Below are 16,486 nucleotides of genomic sequence, written 5' to 3' on the forward strand. Positions count from 1 at the left end.
CAATCTCCACACGCTCAGACGCACGCAATATTCAGAAAATCGTCATAAGAGAAGCAGTTGAGTGAGCCATGAAATCATTAGGATACCAATTGTGGAGGAAAATCTATGCCTGGGTATCTCAAGCTTGGTACTACCAGCCTCCCTTTTATGTAATATCCACAAACAACGCCAAAAATGCCGCGTGAAGTTCTCAATGCTACCATCGTCTTCACTGCGCTTGATACTACTTATCTACATCGGCCCTACTCCATCTCGATGGTGCCAGGTGGCTTGCTAGTGACTAGGGAAAATTAGTACACATTTTTGGTTAATTAATCTTCTGAAGTGACTTACTCTCGTAGAGAACACGGCAAACACCGTCAACCTCGTTGACTATACGTGTGCTGATCTTGCTCAAGAACTTGGTCTCGAAGGGGAAGACGTCTGCAGTCATGAAATCGGTCGTCTGTACAGCTCGTAGAGCAATGACTTGAGCGTGAACTCTCTTGTCACCCATGACACCGACGGCCTTGACTGGTAGAAGTGCAGCGTAGGCCTGGCTCATCTGGCGGTAGAGACCAGCCTTCTTGATCTCCTCCATGAAGATGGCGTCGGCTTCTTGCGCAATGCGAACCTGCTCGCGAGTAACTTCGCCAATGATGCGAATGGCGAGGCCGGGGCCAGGGAAGGGGTGTCTCCAGACAAGATCCTCTGGTATGCCGAGCTGGGTACCGAGCTCGCGGACCTCGTCCTTGAACAGCTCGCGGAGGGGTTCAATGAGCTTGAGGTGCATGCCTTCGAGGAGGCCACCGACGTTGTGGTGAGTCTTGATGGTGGCGCTGGGACCCTTGAAGGAAATGCTCTCGATAACATCGGGGTAAAGAGTTCCTTGGAGCAGGAACTCGATGTCGCCAGCCTTGTCGGAACCGTGGGCGGCTTCTGCAATCTCCTTGGCCTTCTCCTGGAAGATCTCGATGAAGGTGTTGCCGATGATCTTGCGCTTCTTCTCTGGGTCATCCTTGACGCCCTTGAGCAGATCGAGGAAACGATCGCTTGCATCAATGACGGTCAGGTTGATGCCCAGTCCCTTTGTAAGAATCTCCTTGACCTCCTTGGCTTCGTTCTTGCGAAGGACACCGTTGTCGACCATGACGGCGTGGAATCTGTCGCCGATAGCCTCCTTCATGAGCTTGGCAGCAACAGTGGAGTCGACACCGCCCGAGACGGCGCCAATAACCTGTCCCTTGTCACCGACAAGTGCTCTGATTCTCTCGAGCTCCTTGCCGATGAATGCGCTCATGGTCCAGTTTTGTTGAGCCTTGCAGATCGAGACGGCGAAGTTCTTGAGCAATTGAGTGCCCTTCTTCGTGTGTGTGACTTCGGGGTGGAACTGAATGCCATAGATCTCCTTCTCTTGGTGTGCGATACCAGCATAAGGCGAATTGCCGCTCTCGGCCACAACGACAAAGTCTTCAGGCAGCTTTCCGAGCTTGTCTCCGTGACTCATCCAGACCTCCATATCCTTCTCCAACCCCTCAAAGAGGCGGTCGACGTGCTCCTGCTTGCCAGAGTGCTTGGTGACGTTCAGCGTAGCGTGGCCGTACTCGCGCTTCTCGCCAGCGATGACGTTCTTGTTGTCGGCGCGGTAGGCAATCTCCTGCAGACCGTAGCATATTCCCATGATCGGGACTCCGAGATCGAAGACGGCAGGGTCGGCGTGAGGTGCGCCATCCTCGTAAACAGAGTATGGTCCACCAGACAGAATGACACCCTTGGGCTTGAAGTCGAGATCGGCAATCTTTTGTGTGCAAGGAAGCATCTCACAGTAGATGTTGAGCTCACGCATACGGCGCGTGATCAAGTGAGTGTATTGCGAGCCGAAGTCGAGCACCAGGATGGTGTCGAAGGTCTTCTTGGGCTCCTGGGGGAGCACTCCTGCCTCGTTGTCGACCATTGCAAAGGTGTTCGTGCTGGGGTAAAAAGAAGAGGTTGGAAATGAAGGAGAAAAGCAGCAAGAGATGGAATTGAGCGAGATAATAAGTTGCAATGAAGTCCGGTCGTGACTCAGAAACACGAAAAGAAGTCTTCCTTCCTCTTTTCCAAATGTCACAGTAAAATATCTCCAGACCCTGGCGGGGCAGTATTATACAGGCGCTAGTCCAGAACAAGTAAAGTGGCTGGCGTTGATAAGGAAACCCCATCAATGAAATGCGCTTATCAGTACCTTAGTGTATAGCCATACAGCACAGTAAGGTAGCTTTACTGTACTCACCCTATCGATGTGCGTGAAGAATGATCGGTCCTTATTTCCTATTTTATGGCGTTACAGCTAAAGACTCCCTCAAGACGAGTACGTCTTGTCCAACCATCCTACCAGCGCCTCGCCAAACTCCTTTGTCTTGTCAAGGAAGCCCCAGTGACTGCCCTCCAACTCAATCTTAGTCAATTGCGGTAGTAGTCCAGCCTGCTCAGGAGGACCAATAAGCTCCTTCCTGCATACAAAGTCCTTGTCGTAGCCAATGAACAGAGCAGGGACATTGACAAGAGCGGAGTCGGGGGACACTTCATTGTCCTGGTGACCAAACGTGAGCGCCCTGTACCAGCACAGAGGAGCTGTGAAGCCATCGCGGCCCATGCGCTCTATAAACCGCTGACGCATATCCTCGGTCGCGTATGCCTGCACAGCGACCTTTCCATCAGAGACGAGGAAATTTCGAAGTCCATCAGGCTTGCAGAACGTCTCGAGTTGATGCTCTGGAGGATCACTGTGAGCAAGATCGAAGACACCACTGATGTGGCTATCGAGCACAGCAGCACCATCATCAGCAGTAAACAGCTTCCAGTACCAGAACGGGGCGTAACCGAAGACCTTTTCGGTCAGAGCGAGTACTCCGTCGAGATCGAAGGGCTTTCCCGTGGGTGGCGCGTAGGCGACGTTCATCATGACCAGACCACTCACCCGGGTGGGTGCGAGGTTGTACACTCGCTGGGCGAAGTTGCTGCCCCAATCGTGGCCGATTGAGATGACTTTGTCTACTTTCTCGGCATCTAGGATATCCGTGATATCACGAATCATAAGCGGAAATTTGTATGCTGTGGGGTCCCTTGGTTTAGCAGTGCCACCGTAGCCCAGGCAGTCTGGGGCAATTACACCGTAGCCAGCTGGGACGAGATGTGAGTTGATAACGTCTGCCCATTCGGCTGCTTCGTCCGGGAAGCCATGCAGGAGTAAGACGGTGGGTTTTCCGGCTTTGGCTGGAGAGGTGTAGTAGGTATATGTCAACCCACGGGAGACGTCCAACGTTTTCTTTGTGATCTTGTCCATCCTCAACGGTTTGAAATGTCACTCACGACTTCAGAGGTTGGTGAAGAGACAGAAGTGTAGAAACTCGGACAACGTGAGACGTGAAGAAGACAAGTGGGTCTGACACAAGGGTATGTGGAGTTAGAAAGTTGCGGAGACAAGAGAGACGATAGCCACTCGTATTAGTGAGAGGTTTGGGGATGATCATGCCACCTTGGGACGTGGCTATTGTTTCTGCATGGCGTTACAGCACGACTCCGAGCTCTACGGGTAGTGCTTACAAGCTTAGGAACTATTTCCTATTAAGTGAAGATCGATCAAGCGACCAAACGTGGTATAAGCAGTAGAGCTGAGGTAAAAGCGGTGGCATCGGCAAAGTGTACCCTTTTGACAGACTATATGGTGGGGCCCCTTTTTGAACTGGGAAAAGCTTGCGAGAGCTGTGATAATCCGAGAGTCATCTGCGTTGTCTATTGGTATAGCCATCTCGGCAGGCTGAGCGCCATAAGAACCTGGATCGTCCAATCGGATTGGAGACAGAGGAACTTTATAATGATTCCCAACTAAGGTAATGCAGTCTGCCTTATATTCAGGATATACATAGTGTCTTTACCTCGAGTTGACATGTGAATCATGTGTGATTGATCACTGTGAGTCATTGCGATATCCCCACCATGACTCCAATGACTCGGCTCCGGGCTCGATCTTGTTTTCGAGCCCAGGAGGCTACACAGCTACGCAAGGCAAGAGTAAGGACAGGGTCGCCCTTTATCTATGCCTCTAGACCACACTACATGCCACTTCATATCCTGCTTTGGGTCGCCAGTGATTACCTACTCCTGACCTCAAGTCATATTCCGCGTCATCATGTCTTCTGGTCGTATGTGGTCAATCGAATGTGGGCTCCTTCGATCTTCACTTGCTGGAAAGCCAAATGCACGCGCGGTTGATTGCACATCATAGAAGTGAAAGGATAGCAATGAAGAGATAAGCGGTCTTTTCCCCTCGTAATCATTGGTTTCGTGTCATCTATGGAATTAAGCTCTAAAAGCTGATATGTTGATGTTGACTGTAAGAGAAAAGCAAAATGAAAGGGGAAATCTATGGGGGTCTAATCTATAATATCTATGCCTGTGCATGCGATGTTGGTTGTTTTGTGGTGATGACGATGGTGATGACGGTGATGGTGCTGCTGCTGCTCAAAACGAGAAGAGGGGAAATACCCGAATCGTGATAGGTTGCAGAACCGGAAACACAAAATATCGATCGCTGCTTCTCCTCTTCCTCCTTCTTCGAATTATTACTATGTCACCCATTACTCAAGCGTGCTTCATTCAAATCAAGAAACTGAGATAAGGAATAATCTTATGCGATACTGCCCTTGCGGCTAGGGTTCGCAGACGTGGCCACACTGGCGTTGAAACTCGTGTTGCGGCTGGTAAGATCGGGAGATCCGGGTCTGCTGGCAGCAGGAGTACCAGGTCTGCTCTTGCGGTAGGTGCTCAACCTGCTGAGCAAGCCAGGTCTCTTTCCATCGGGCGAAGCGGGTCTCGAGGCTGGTCTCGAGCCGGGGTTTGAGTTGGGGTTGGAGCCGATCTTGGGCATGCTGAACTTGGGCATCTTGCCGTGGTGGTGCTCTGGTTCTCCCAGCTCGGCGTGGAGCTTTTGCAGAGCGGCCTTGGCTTCGAGACCGAGGAATGGGTAGCGGCCTTTGCATGCCTTGATAAGGATGTTGAGTTTCGCCGCACGCTTTTGGTTGGCGCCCGCGGGTTCTCCGAGGAGTCTGATGTCGTTCTTGAGAACCTCCTCAATCTCCTCGAGTGAGCTGATGCTCTCGATGAGTTTGTCCACGTGGAGCTTGGTAAACTTGACGAAGTTGGAGAATCTGATCAGGTCCGAGACAAGCCATTGAGTGGTGGCGTGGCGAGTAGGACGTGCCATTCCTGACTTTGCGGAAGCCGTGTCGAGGAGGAGCGAAAATCGCTCTTCCAGCCGAGACAAACGATCTTGGTTGACGGCTGGCTGCTCAAGAGGGTGAGAGTAGCCTTGTTGCCAAGGTTTGAGGCCGTTCACATCAAGCCTGATGTCGTAGTTGGGAGGTGACAATGTGTAGGAGAGCGCGCTGAGGATGCCCTCGATGTTGTGTCTCATTTCATCATTGTCCAAACGTTCATCACGCTGTCTTGAGTATAGAGGACGAGCGACTCCCTCCTCTGTCATAACAGGCTTGAGCGCACCAGCCTGATCTGCCACCGATGAAGGAGGGGACAGGATGCCCACACGATCGCCCCAGATCATAAGTCGGGCCTGCTCAATGCCGAGCTGAGCCAACAGAATGCTTTCATCTTTGGAATCATAGAGAGAGCTGTGGATGTTACCGAATGACTCGACAGTGTTGTAGAATAGACTTGCAAGCGCAACGATGCTGAAGACAACGTCCTCCTGGGTCTGAAAGTTGTGTTCTTCCATAGCTTTTGATTTCACTAAGACAATACCGAAGAATGTCCTAAAGCAAAGTGGGTATGATGAAAAAATACAGGTATTGCGAAATCACACCGACGGCGAATCGCCGTTGATAAATACAACCCAGCATTCTGCTGACCTTCGCCGTTCTGACGTATGTTTTTCAGACGCATCACCGCCATGCACATTCCCCCACATGTTGGGCGCAACAAGTTGGTTTCTTTCACATCGAAATTTCTCTTCGAAACGCTTTTGTTCTTCCCGAGAAGGACCATATTCGGCCATACTGCTCGAATGGTCCGTGCGACATACCTGGATGGTGTTGCATGTGATAGAGCCTCACCACCAATACCACTGAAGCCATGACATATGTATATCTTCTTGAAGAGAATTGAAGACCGACAAAGATAGAAACTTACAATTTGCGTGACTTACAACTTTTAAACATTTGGTCGTTGATAAAATGGTCTATCCTGACTGTTGAAGTTGCGCCGACGAATTCGGGCCTATACCAAAATTCTGACGGTGATGACATCAGATCAGACTCAGATACGGCGGCGCCGCGACTTCTCATACAGGAACGGAGTACTGTACTGGAAGAATGTACAAGGAACCCACGAGAAAGGGTCCTGTACTGCTTAGAACAGATGGGTCAAACACCACTGCGACGCGCAAACTCAGTTCAGGCTTCGTGCTATACGATGTGGATAAGATCTCAAAAAGGAGGTGAGGTCGATCTGCGGGTGATCTCCGGCCCCTCCCGTCCGCCTCACTACAGTACATCCATGACCTTCCGCCAATATGCTAAATTGCCACACTATCAAACAGATTTTGATAATGATGTTGCTATGTCTTGCGAAAGAGATTTATGATGGGAACAGCGTCCCAACGATATGTTGAGATGGTGTGATCAGTCGCGTCGCCCCCTTAATACCTCTAGTATTGGAACATAGATTAAAATCAACTACAGTGTATCCACGATCAGTAATGGCGAACTTGGTGGAACTGCGTTTCCACTACGGTCACTACTATAGTCGCAGGACATGATATATGATCATATTTCTGCTGACTACCACGCGTCGCGGTCATTTTGAATGGCACTAGCCAAGTCTGAGATTGATAGATATACACTCGAGTTACGACTCCTACTTAAGGTGACTCAGCCTGGTCTAGCTAACAATAGAGGAAGTCATGATGAGTCGAATGAGCACTTATATTATTGGACCGATCACGTCGCACTCACAGCCCGAGCGAAGTGCTGAAGAAGAAGATAAACCAAAACTCTTGACTGTTAGAGGCAACGATGGTAAACCTCTCATACGACGCATGAGATTTGAGCCCGATTGTGTGTTCCGAGACGACGAATTTCCCATTGAAGCTGTAGGCCTGGCCAATTCTGGTTTGGCCTTGCGAGCGGGCCCAGTCTCTAGAGCGACTTCAACGACCTTGCGCAGACTTGCCAACGCGCATGCTTGTACTTTGTGACACTCGCCCTGAATCAAGATTGTCGGGTTCGAACTAAAGTCTTCCGAGTTTACCTGATCGAAATCAGGTGTAGCTATCAGCGAGTACTGGTAGGTTTGCTCTTCGGCTCCGTCGCCGTCTCCCAGCCCTCGTGCAGCGGGACCTCTTTCGACTGCCAAGCGCGTGTGGGATATGAAGGGAAACAACCGGTTGACTTGCAAAGCCTTCACCTGTGCCAGACAGTCCTTCCTAGGATTCACCTCCTTGTCAACTCCAAGCACAGAGTGTGCTGTTGAATTAACACTGCACTCTTCCAGATCATCCAGGTCTCCAGCCACAATAGAATCCAGACCATCCTCATTCTCTGAAAATGGCTCAACTTGGAGTACAGGCGATCCAGAATTGTAAGATATCGCGCAATCGGAGAACTCACTGTCAGAAACTGGAGTGCTCGATCTATGACAGAGCAAACAATCGTCCGTAAGCGACGACGACAAAGTTATGGCAGGGATATCCGCATTCCGACACGAAGTGCTTGGGTCGGCCATCTCGCAATCTTGAGTCTCACGCGCAAAGGTTTCCTGCAATGTCATCGCTGACTAGTTGAAGAGCGACTATGGCAAACGGGATGTGTTATCCGGCAGGAAGGACGATATATACGTGTCCGTGTGGTAAGCTAAGCACGACAGAAACCGGATGAAGTATTCATGGATACGCATGCGATCGCCATCAGGATTTGAAATCTTCATCTACCAAGTACAAAACCTGTATCACAGCATGTACATACGCGACGTGTGGCCACGTCGGCCAGCAACACAAAGGGGCCAAGTCCGCAATATTTAAGCAGTCTTTTTCGCTGAAGTATGAGATAGCTGCACTCTCCCGTCTGATCATTGCTCTGTGGAAGTTTGCTTGTCTGGTGTCACAGACTCTCAACCTTACCTACTTGATTCTACAGGTAACGGTCACTAGATGCCTTATCTTCAGGATTGAGTAGACTTTGACACACGACAATATATCTGAGCCATACAAACTTGATTTCTAGCTGCTACATGACCGGCAACTATCTGAGTATAGCTGCCGTAACACCAACCAAGTCCATACACTAGTCAAGTCCACAGCACCATTCTGTTGCTAGCATGCAATCCTCAAGAGCCACTATATCCATCCAAGAACCAATAAAGTATCCCAACTGCATTCCCCATAGGAAAGCTCCTGTAGCACAAACACATAGTACACCAAGTAGCCAAATCCTAAATTTCTCCACCAGCCCCTGATTCAATTGGTCGAATTTCCTCATACCTCCCTCCCCGCACATCCCCAGCCCACCACCACCACTACTGATCCTCAACTCAACCCGTCCTTTCCCCCACAAACAGAGCACACATGACCCAAAACAGATTCAGCACCAACAGGCAACGAGCCAGCCCTCTTCGCCGCCCAAACCCGACTAAGCACCCCAGGAGTTCTCTCGTCCGAGACTAGATTGGCCAGACTCTTGTTCGCCAGAGACAGAGTCGGCATCCAGGCGCTTCTGAGCCAGAGGATGGTTGATATTTCTGCATTTGCTGGTGCAGCTTGTGGTTGTTCGGGGGCTACTGGGTCTGTCTGGCGCAATGCAACGTGGGAGGGCACGACGAGTTCTTCGATTAGAAGTTTTGAGACTAGTGTGCGTTGCTGCTGCCGTTGTTGTTCACACGACGCTCGAGGTTCAGACCGGGACAAAGCAGGATCGATGGGGTAAGGATCGATAGACTCGCACATGAACGTCCTCAGATACCTGCTGCTTGGGACCGCGAAAGGAGGCACGGGCAGGATCTCTTCAGCGCGCTCGAAGGCGTAGGCTGGGAATGCTTCATTGGGTAGATGAGCTGGGAGGGGGCTCAGCATTGTGGGAGGATGTTGGGTGCCGGAGTCAGTGGTTTGAGCTGGAGATGGGAGGATGGTGTGGCATTGACAGACGTGAGGAGGTGGTGCTGGTGGTGAGAATTGGTTCTCGAGGTAGTGAAATCCGTTTGGCTCTTCTGAAATGCTGGGATTCGCCACTACTTGACGTGTAGCTGCGACTTCTCTAGCTGCTGCTTCTTCTGCTTCACGTGCGAATGCAGCAAGCATCAGATATTCGATACCGACATGGTCGGTTTCGGATTTGTCTGTATGCCGTGGGATTGCTTGACCCATTATCTCCGGTTGTGCTGCCATGCCCTTGGTGTTCATCATATAAGGCGGAGACACATTCGGATCACGGTACATGAATTGTGAACCTCGCGCTGCTGTTTGGCGATACTCCATGCCACCGTTGGCCACATTCATGTCTTCTGAGAAATGTGATGTACGCAGGATCTCTGCGAAGGGTCGATATGACGGTGGTACCCAATTTGTTCCTCTTGCCGGTAACGGATATATCGAGCTGTCCGAGTCGCTTCTGATAATCATTTGCACACCTTGGCCTCCCTGATCTTGGTGTGGGTACGCAGAGCCATCTTCTTGACTTTCCCAGTCCATATGCTCACCATCCTCAAATGAGTTAGTATTGGCGTTCTCGTATTCATATATGGATTGGTCAGAAGGCATCGTCTTGCGCATCAATTTCTTGTCTCCTTGGGTTGCATATCGATCGGTCATGATCAAAGGGGTGGTCTATGAAGGCAATGCTGCTTGACCTATGGTTCGTGAATATATATGTTCTGTCTCTGGTCTCTATTACGGTAGGTGATTTTCGTGAAAGATGAGTGTACTAGAAGCTCCTCGACGACTCGAGCCAGATCTCGTTGGTATTCAGAACTGTGTTACACGCCAGTCCTCATTTGTTATTTCGTAAGATAGGAATCCGAAAGAGAACTTGAACTTGTGTTGGCGCGTCGCATTCGCAACTTTCTCATTTAGTCCTGCTGAACATGTGTATGGTATACATCACGCCTTACTACCTCATCGTCGTGATCCACCTTTGTGACGGCATACGGCGCATGGCGCCGTCGCCGTCCATGACGACGAAATCGTTGTCCAGAATGCGAAAGTATAGACATGAGACTAATTGGTCTATAGCATATGAAAGAGAAAGCAGAAAGAGGAAAAGAGTATTAGCAGACATAGATCCTGGAACCAGAGGATGGCATGTGACTGCTGCTAACATTGTATCGGTATTGAGGTATATGGATCGCTTGAACATGTCTCGTGTCTTATGTCGTGATATGCCGTCTATAGTTGATGCAGATGCGTTACATCGAAGACTCCTATATAGGCCCCAAGCACATGGGCGGTTCGAGTTCAGCAAACAATATGAGAGAATGCTTGAGCGGTACTAGTAGGTTCTCATACAAGATAGGATTTCACAGAGTAATATAATCTGAAAATCATCGGGACTGTATCAGTATAGAGCTACATTATGCCATGTAGATGTCCGTCTGACGTAGCATAGCTATGCTGATCTGGGTGTATGTCAGCAACTACTTCTTCGTCCTGGCCGTTTCCTCTGGTCAAGAAAGAAACCCGATGATCCAATTCCTCTCTTACAGCATAAGGCAATGAGATCATTATCATCTTGGCGATTTGGGAAAAGACAAGATTTCCGATTGGTGTATCTGGGTGGTCACACCGTCAGCATATGCTATATATTAGCCAAGGGTACATAATCATGCAGCTTCGTCACATCACGAGCCCGTCTTGAGGATCCTGCAGCATGTCGAAGTGCATGATGACTTTAACTTAAAATATGACCAAAAGCCATCCACAAGTTCAAGACGAGCAGAGAGATTCCTTGCTTCTTTTTGCTATCACCATGTCCGGCTCGTGCGTTTGGCGCAAGTACATCGTGCAACGAGACACGACAGCAATCAACTCAGACGAGCATATACTTATGGATAATGCCAAATGTGCTGCGCTGGTATTTCCCTCCAAGACGACATCAAATTTTCAAGTTCGAAGGAAGCGAAGAGCCATCAACCGGGTGAATAAAAACACACATGAAAGCACCTCCTACACACTTCACTATTCCGAGTTGGTGAAAGGATCGAACGAGGTACTTGTGCAGGGCGAATGGGCCAATTCGATTGCTGGGGCAGAAGTAAGCATAGTCAACGCTCTCCAAGCTATGCCTGCTGGTTTCGAGGGCGAGCTACCAGTCAGAGCCTTGACTTGCAAGATTTCTGGGCAGACTGCTCGGTCTGTCGCAACTTGAGACAGGCAGTGTAGGGCGTTGATTTGACCCCGCCAACACCACGGGAGGTATCGAATGGCCTCGGGAATTCTCACATTGAACGCGGATGAGCGAAGTGAATGCGCTTGGCATCAGGGGTCAACCATCAAATGACAAATATCCTTTTCGATGACTGCTATGCCGATCTGGCTTGTGTTAGCCACGCACATGTTTGACTGACATAGTCCATGTATACTCGAAAGAAGAATCGTCAAAGCTGTCAGTGATGCTCTAGGAGCAGAGAATCAGAACATGCAAATGGAACTCAAGACAAAGTCAAGTTAGAAGGATTGGATAATGATATGAGAGGAGATATTTTCGTTCTTCGGTCTCGTGGTTTAGCATATGCTCTAGATTGATCAAACCTGCTTCTTGTACATAGCGCCACCAGCACCAGCCTAGCAAAGTAGTTAGATTCAAGTCTAAGCGGACTTTTTGTGCATGACGGTCGCCGCAGCCTAGTCCAATCAGCACCAGATACAAATTTTGGGGCTACAAAGGGATTTGGACAGGGGCGTCTCGAATTGTAGACGATAACGTAGGAGCGCCTTACCTGGTGGTTAGGGAAGATGAGAGTATCAGCAATAACAACATTCTCCCTCCTCCCTGCAGCAAAAACAACAACCTCGGCGATATCGTCTGGAGTAAGGGGCTCACATCCCTCGTATACCTTGTCCGCAGCGGATTTGTCACCGTAGAATCTGACAACAGAGAATTCGGTCTCTACTTGACCAGGATCAATCTCGATCACTCTGATCCGGGTTGCAATGAGCTCGCGTCTCATGGCATCGGTGAAGGCTCGGACCGCGGCCTTGGTGGCGCAATAGATGCTACCGCCGGGATAAGGCTCACGACCAGCAATAGAACCGACGTTGATGATATCGCCAGCGCCGCCGTCTGAGCCACGAGCCTTGAAGGTTGGAAGGATGGCTTGCGTCATGTTGACTAGACCAGTGACGTTGGTAGCGAACATGATGTTCATGTCTTCCTCTTTGATCTCTGGGGCTTTAGCAACGCCCTTGACGAGACCACTGCTACTGATCAGCTGTCCTTCGCGCCGAGGAAGATAGGAAAGGCCGCTCTTGCAGGCAGAGACATAGCCAAGGACTTACGCATTGTTCACGAGGACATTAATGTCTTTCCATTCCTCGGGTAGACTTGGCACAAAGTTGCTGACCTCCTCAGGCTTGCTGACATCCAACTGGACCGGTAGCACTTTCACGCCCTCGCCGACCTCTTTTGTGATCTCTCCAGCGATTTGCTTGAGAGTGTCCACACGCCTTGCGGTAAGGATGAGTCTCAAGTTCTCTGGGGCAGTACGGGCAAATTCGAATGCGATACTGCGGCCAATACCAGAACTCGCACCAGTGATGACAATAGTCTTGCCTTCAATGCGTTTGCTCATTGCTGAAGACATCCTGACTTGAGATAGACGAGACAGAAGCGGGGAGCAAGCTCGTGCGGGGTCCGATGATAGAACAGACTTGGATGTCAAGGAATTGACAGTGCGAAGGTAGCGAGCAGCTCTACGAGGCAACATAAACAGATGAAAAATGAAAATGCTAAAACAAAGGTGTAGAGGCTGGCGAACCTAGGAATATTATGATTATGGAAGAGTTGGACTGTGTGTCATCGATGTTTGAATACACACACCCACCCCACACCGAGGTGGTCAAAGGGCACGACATCCGTTATCGCCAGATAAGGAAAGTGGTAGTGGACAGTCGGGCGGACGGCTAACCAACACACGGCAGCGATCGCTCGAGTCACACGAACCCAGCGGACCGACTCACAGTGACTCAAGAAGAGAACGCCGAAGATCGCTGCGGATTCATCTTCGTTTATGCAACGCAGTGCCGCTGTGCAGCCATGCAAAATATATGAGGCGGCAATGCATCTGGTCGTGCGACAGACGGGCCGATGCAGGATCAGATAGAATCGAAAGATTATCAAGATTATCAGCATGAAAGAGGAAAAGCGGCAAGGAGATAAAAACCGAGCTGGACGGATCAGTCGGGCACGGCCAATGACGGGCTGTAACGTTGCGTCACCAAAGCACCATTTGGCTTCGCTCTGGCTCTGCTTTGGCTACGCTACCGTGTTAAATGCATCTTCCCAGCGATTACTAGTACATTATTAGATCCGTTATTCGAGTGTTGCGGGAATCTTTTGTTTTTCACTGTTCTGCTCTGTACATACCGACTCCAGATATCTCTCTCCTTCCTGACTTGTGTTTTGTCAGTACTACCGTCAAGCGACATGTTCTGTTGTTGTTGATTGCCATTGGTACTATCTCTCTTCTTCCCTTCGCCTTCCTCTACTTCCCACCGACTCAACATACCCGCGTCATCCGTGTTGCTCTATAGGTAAACAGCTTCACCGTACAGTAGGCATGCAGGCGTCCCTGCGACAAGTCAGTCGGGGTCAACCACTGCTCCGTGGTATACAGGCAAGATCCTCTCAAGCAACAATCCAATGTAGGGCTCTGTCCCGGTCTCAGTCGGTGCGAAGTCTACATATCCGTCGCACCGCATCGTCATCGCCGTCGTCGTCGTCGTCGTCGATATACAACAAATTGACCAGGGCGCGGCGCTCTTCCGCCTTCTTCTCCACCAACCAGACCAGGGCTGCTTCCACAAAACCAGAAGTCCCACTCCCTGCTCCTGCCCAAAAGTCTAGACTTGTGCGCTTTCTCTGGAAAGGCTTCACTGTTCTCGGCATCTTTGTCGGGACTTCTTTCGTCCTTGTTCTCGCCTTCTTCGCCTATGACGCCTCGACTTACAAGGAGAACTCGGCATTGATTGATCTCAATGTCTCGGAATATGCGTTGAACCCACGCAGAGGAGGCCCCAAGAACCTTCCCATCGTTGATCATCTGATTGACGATGATGACTCTCCCGAGAAGAAGGCGCAGAAGCACAAGCCTAAGCTCGTCATTCTGGGTACCGGCTGGGGCAGCGTCGCTCTTCTCAAGCAATTGAACCCGGATGACTACCACGTCACCGTCGTCGCTCCCTCCAACTACTTCCTCTTCACGCCCATGCTTCCTTCGGCTACCGTCGGCACTCTGGAAATCAGATCTCTGGTCGAGCCGGTGAGGAGGATTGTCGCAAGAGTCTTTGGCCATTTCCTGAAGGGAACGGCAGAGGATGTTGACTTTTCCGCCAAACTCGTCGAGGTTTCGTCGATTGGCCCGGACGGCGAGAAGCAGCACTTCTACCTGCCTTACGATAAGCTCGTCATCGGAGTCGGTAAGTCAGGAGCAGAATGAAGTCTGCCGCAGAAACAGCATTCGCTAATCATCACCACAGGATCCACCACCAACCCGCACGGTGTCAAGGGCCTCGAGAACTGCCACTTCCTCAAGGACATTACCGATGCCCGCCTCATCCGCAACCAGATTGTTCGCAACCTCGAAACCGCAAGTCTACCGACCACTCCCGATGAGGAGAGAAGACGCCTTCTGTCCTTTGTCGTGAGTGGAGGTGGCCCAACCGGTGTTGAGTTCGCCGCCGAGCTCTTCGACATGCTCAACGAGGATCTTTGCAGAATGTACCCTCGCATCCTCCGAAACGAGATCTCTGTTCACGTCATCCAGAGCCGTGGTCATATTCTAAACACCTACGATGAGACTCTCTCCAAGTTTGCCGAAGCTCGCTTCGCCCACGACCAGGTTGATGTTCTCACGAACTCGCGCGTCAAGGAAGTTCACCCCGACAAAATTTTCTTCACGCAAAAGGACAAAGATGGAAACACTGTCACAAAGGAATTGCCAATGGGCTTCTGCTTGTGGTCTACTGGAGTAGCGCAGACCGAGTTCAGCAAGAAGCTGGCTAAGAAGTTGGGTGACCAGCAAAACAACCTCCACGCCCTCGAGACGGATACGCACTTGCGTCTCACCGGTGCGCCCCTTGGTGATGTGTACGCCATTGGTGACTGCTCGACCGTCCAGAACAATGTCTCGGACAACATCGTTAGTTTCCTACGCACACTGGCATGGGAGAAGGGTAAGAACCCCGACGAGCTCAAGATCAGCTACCCAGACTGGCGACACGTGGCCAAGCGCGTCAAATCTCGCTTCCCGCAAGCCTCCGACCACTTGAAGCGTCTGGACCGTCTGTTCGAGCAATACGACAAGGACAAGAGCGGCACTCTCGACTTCTCTGAACTCCAAGAACTCCTCAAACAAATCGACAGCAAATTGACCTCGTTGCCCGCAACCGCTCAGCGCGCCAACCAGCAAGGAGTGTATCTCGGCAAGAAACTCAACAAGCTTGCGCAGACCAGCGCCGCAATGGAGCTCAACCAGATCGACTACGGCGACATCGACGAGGCCGTCTACAAGGCATTTGAGTACCGACACATGGGATCGCTGGCCTACATTGGCAATGCGGCCATTTTCGACTTCAACGGCTTGAGCTTCGGAGGTGGATTGGTCGCTGTTTATCTCTGGCGCAGCGTTTACTTTGCCCAGAGTGTCAGTCTGAGGACTAGGATCTTGCTCGCTATGGATTGGACCAAGAGAGCGCTGTTCGGAAGAGGTAAGTTTTATTTTTTCATTTTTCTATCCCCTCCTCCCTTCTCTCAATGAAAACTTGCTAATCTCTCTTCTCAATACAGATCTAATGAACTTCTAAACGCATAAAACACAGAACCCCAGGAAGATGCGAGAAGCGGAGAGAAGAAAAGCACATCACTGCGTTCTACACACCCTGCCTGCTTCCTACCACTTTCCCCCCACCGAACGAGAAGAACGAATCTGAAACGCTGTCTGCTTTTATCTTTAATTTCACTTTCCATCCTCAACCTCCTACGACCCTCCATCAACAGCATTATCATTAGAAGATAAGCAAAAACGAAAACAAAAGAGAAACAAGAAAACAAACATGAAATAAACCTTCCTAACATTAGTCCCAACACCGATCGAAGAGAAGATCTATAGACTAGATCCGCGCCTTGCCTTTGCAGTACATATACACGGAGCGGATGAGAGAGGAGAGCTGAGGAGTAGTAGTGGTGGTGGTGGCAGTAATGAAAGCCACTCCACGGCAACGGCAGTGGGGAGCAGCGGGATAAGCAAG

The 16,486-nt window shown here is 50.4% G+C and overlaps 4 protein-coding genes across 6 annotated transcripts; 1 reads left to right on the top strand and 3 right to left on the bottom strand.

The window, feature by feature from the left end:
- Nucleotides 1-242: 242 nt before the first annotated feature.
- AAFC00_001880 (uncharacterized protein) lies at nt 243-1,933 on the bottom strand (the record flags this gene model as incomplete). Its single annotated transcript, XM_069341136.1, has 2 exons — nt 243-280; nt 334-1,933. 2 exons carry the CDS (start codon nt 1,931-1,933, stop codon nt 243-245), a joined length of 1,638 nt encoding a protein of 545 aa, XP_069204647.1.
- A 387-nt stretch (nt 1,934-2,320) lies between these two features.
- Nucleotides 2,321-3,304, bottom strand: AAFC00_001881 (uncharacterized protein; the record flags this gene model as incomplete). Its single annotated transcript, XM_069341137.1, has 1 exon — nt 2,321-3,304. The coding sequence occupies one exon, from the start codon at nt 3,302-3,304 to the stop codon at nt 2,321-2,323; it is 984 nt and encodes a 327-aa protein (XP_069204648.1).
- An 8,460-nt stretch (nt 3,305-11,764) lies between these two features.
- Nucleotides 11,765-12,945, bottom strand: AAFC00_001882 (uncharacterized protein; the record flags this gene model as incomplete). 3 transcript variants are annotated; one of them, XM_069341139.1, is made up of 3 exons in its annotated part: nt 11,765-11,803; nt 11,959-12,436; nt 12,518-12,822. In XM_069341139.1, the coding sequence occupies 3 exons, from the start codon at nt 12,820-12,822 to the stop codon at nt 11,765-11,767; spliced, it is 822 nt and encodes a 273-aa protein (XP_069204649.1). The 3 variants fall into 3 exon arrangements, with proteins under 3 accessions (XP_069204649.1, XP_069204651.1, XP_069204650.1); XM_069341141.1 differs by lacking the exon at nt 11,765-11,803 and adding an exon at nt 11,828-11,863 and having other exon boundaries at nt 12,518-12,945; XM_069341140.1 differs by lacking the exon at nt 11,765-11,803 and adding an exon at nt 11,828-11,863.
- Nucleotides 12,946-13,797: 852 nt separating this feature from the next.
- Nucleotides 13,798-16,042, top strand: AAFC00_001883 (uncharacterized protein; the record flags this gene model as incomplete). Its single annotated transcript, XM_069341142.1, has 3 exons — nt 13,798-14,656; nt 14,717-15,946; nt 16,026-16,042. 3 exons carry the CDS (start codon nt 13,798-13,800, stop codon nt 16,040-16,042), a joined length of 2,106 nt encoding a protein of 701 aa, XP_069204652.1.
- Nucleotides 16,043-16,486: the final 444 nt, after the last annotated feature.

The sequence above is a fragment of the Neodothiora populina genome, assembly GCF_041146345.1.
Source record: "Neodothiora populina strain CPC 39397 chromosome Unknown canker_contig_13, whole genome shotgun sequence".
In the NCBI taxonomy this organism is placed as follows: Eukaryota; Fungi; Ascomycota; class Dothideomycetes; order Dothideales; family Dothioraceae; genus Neodothiora; species Neodothiora populina.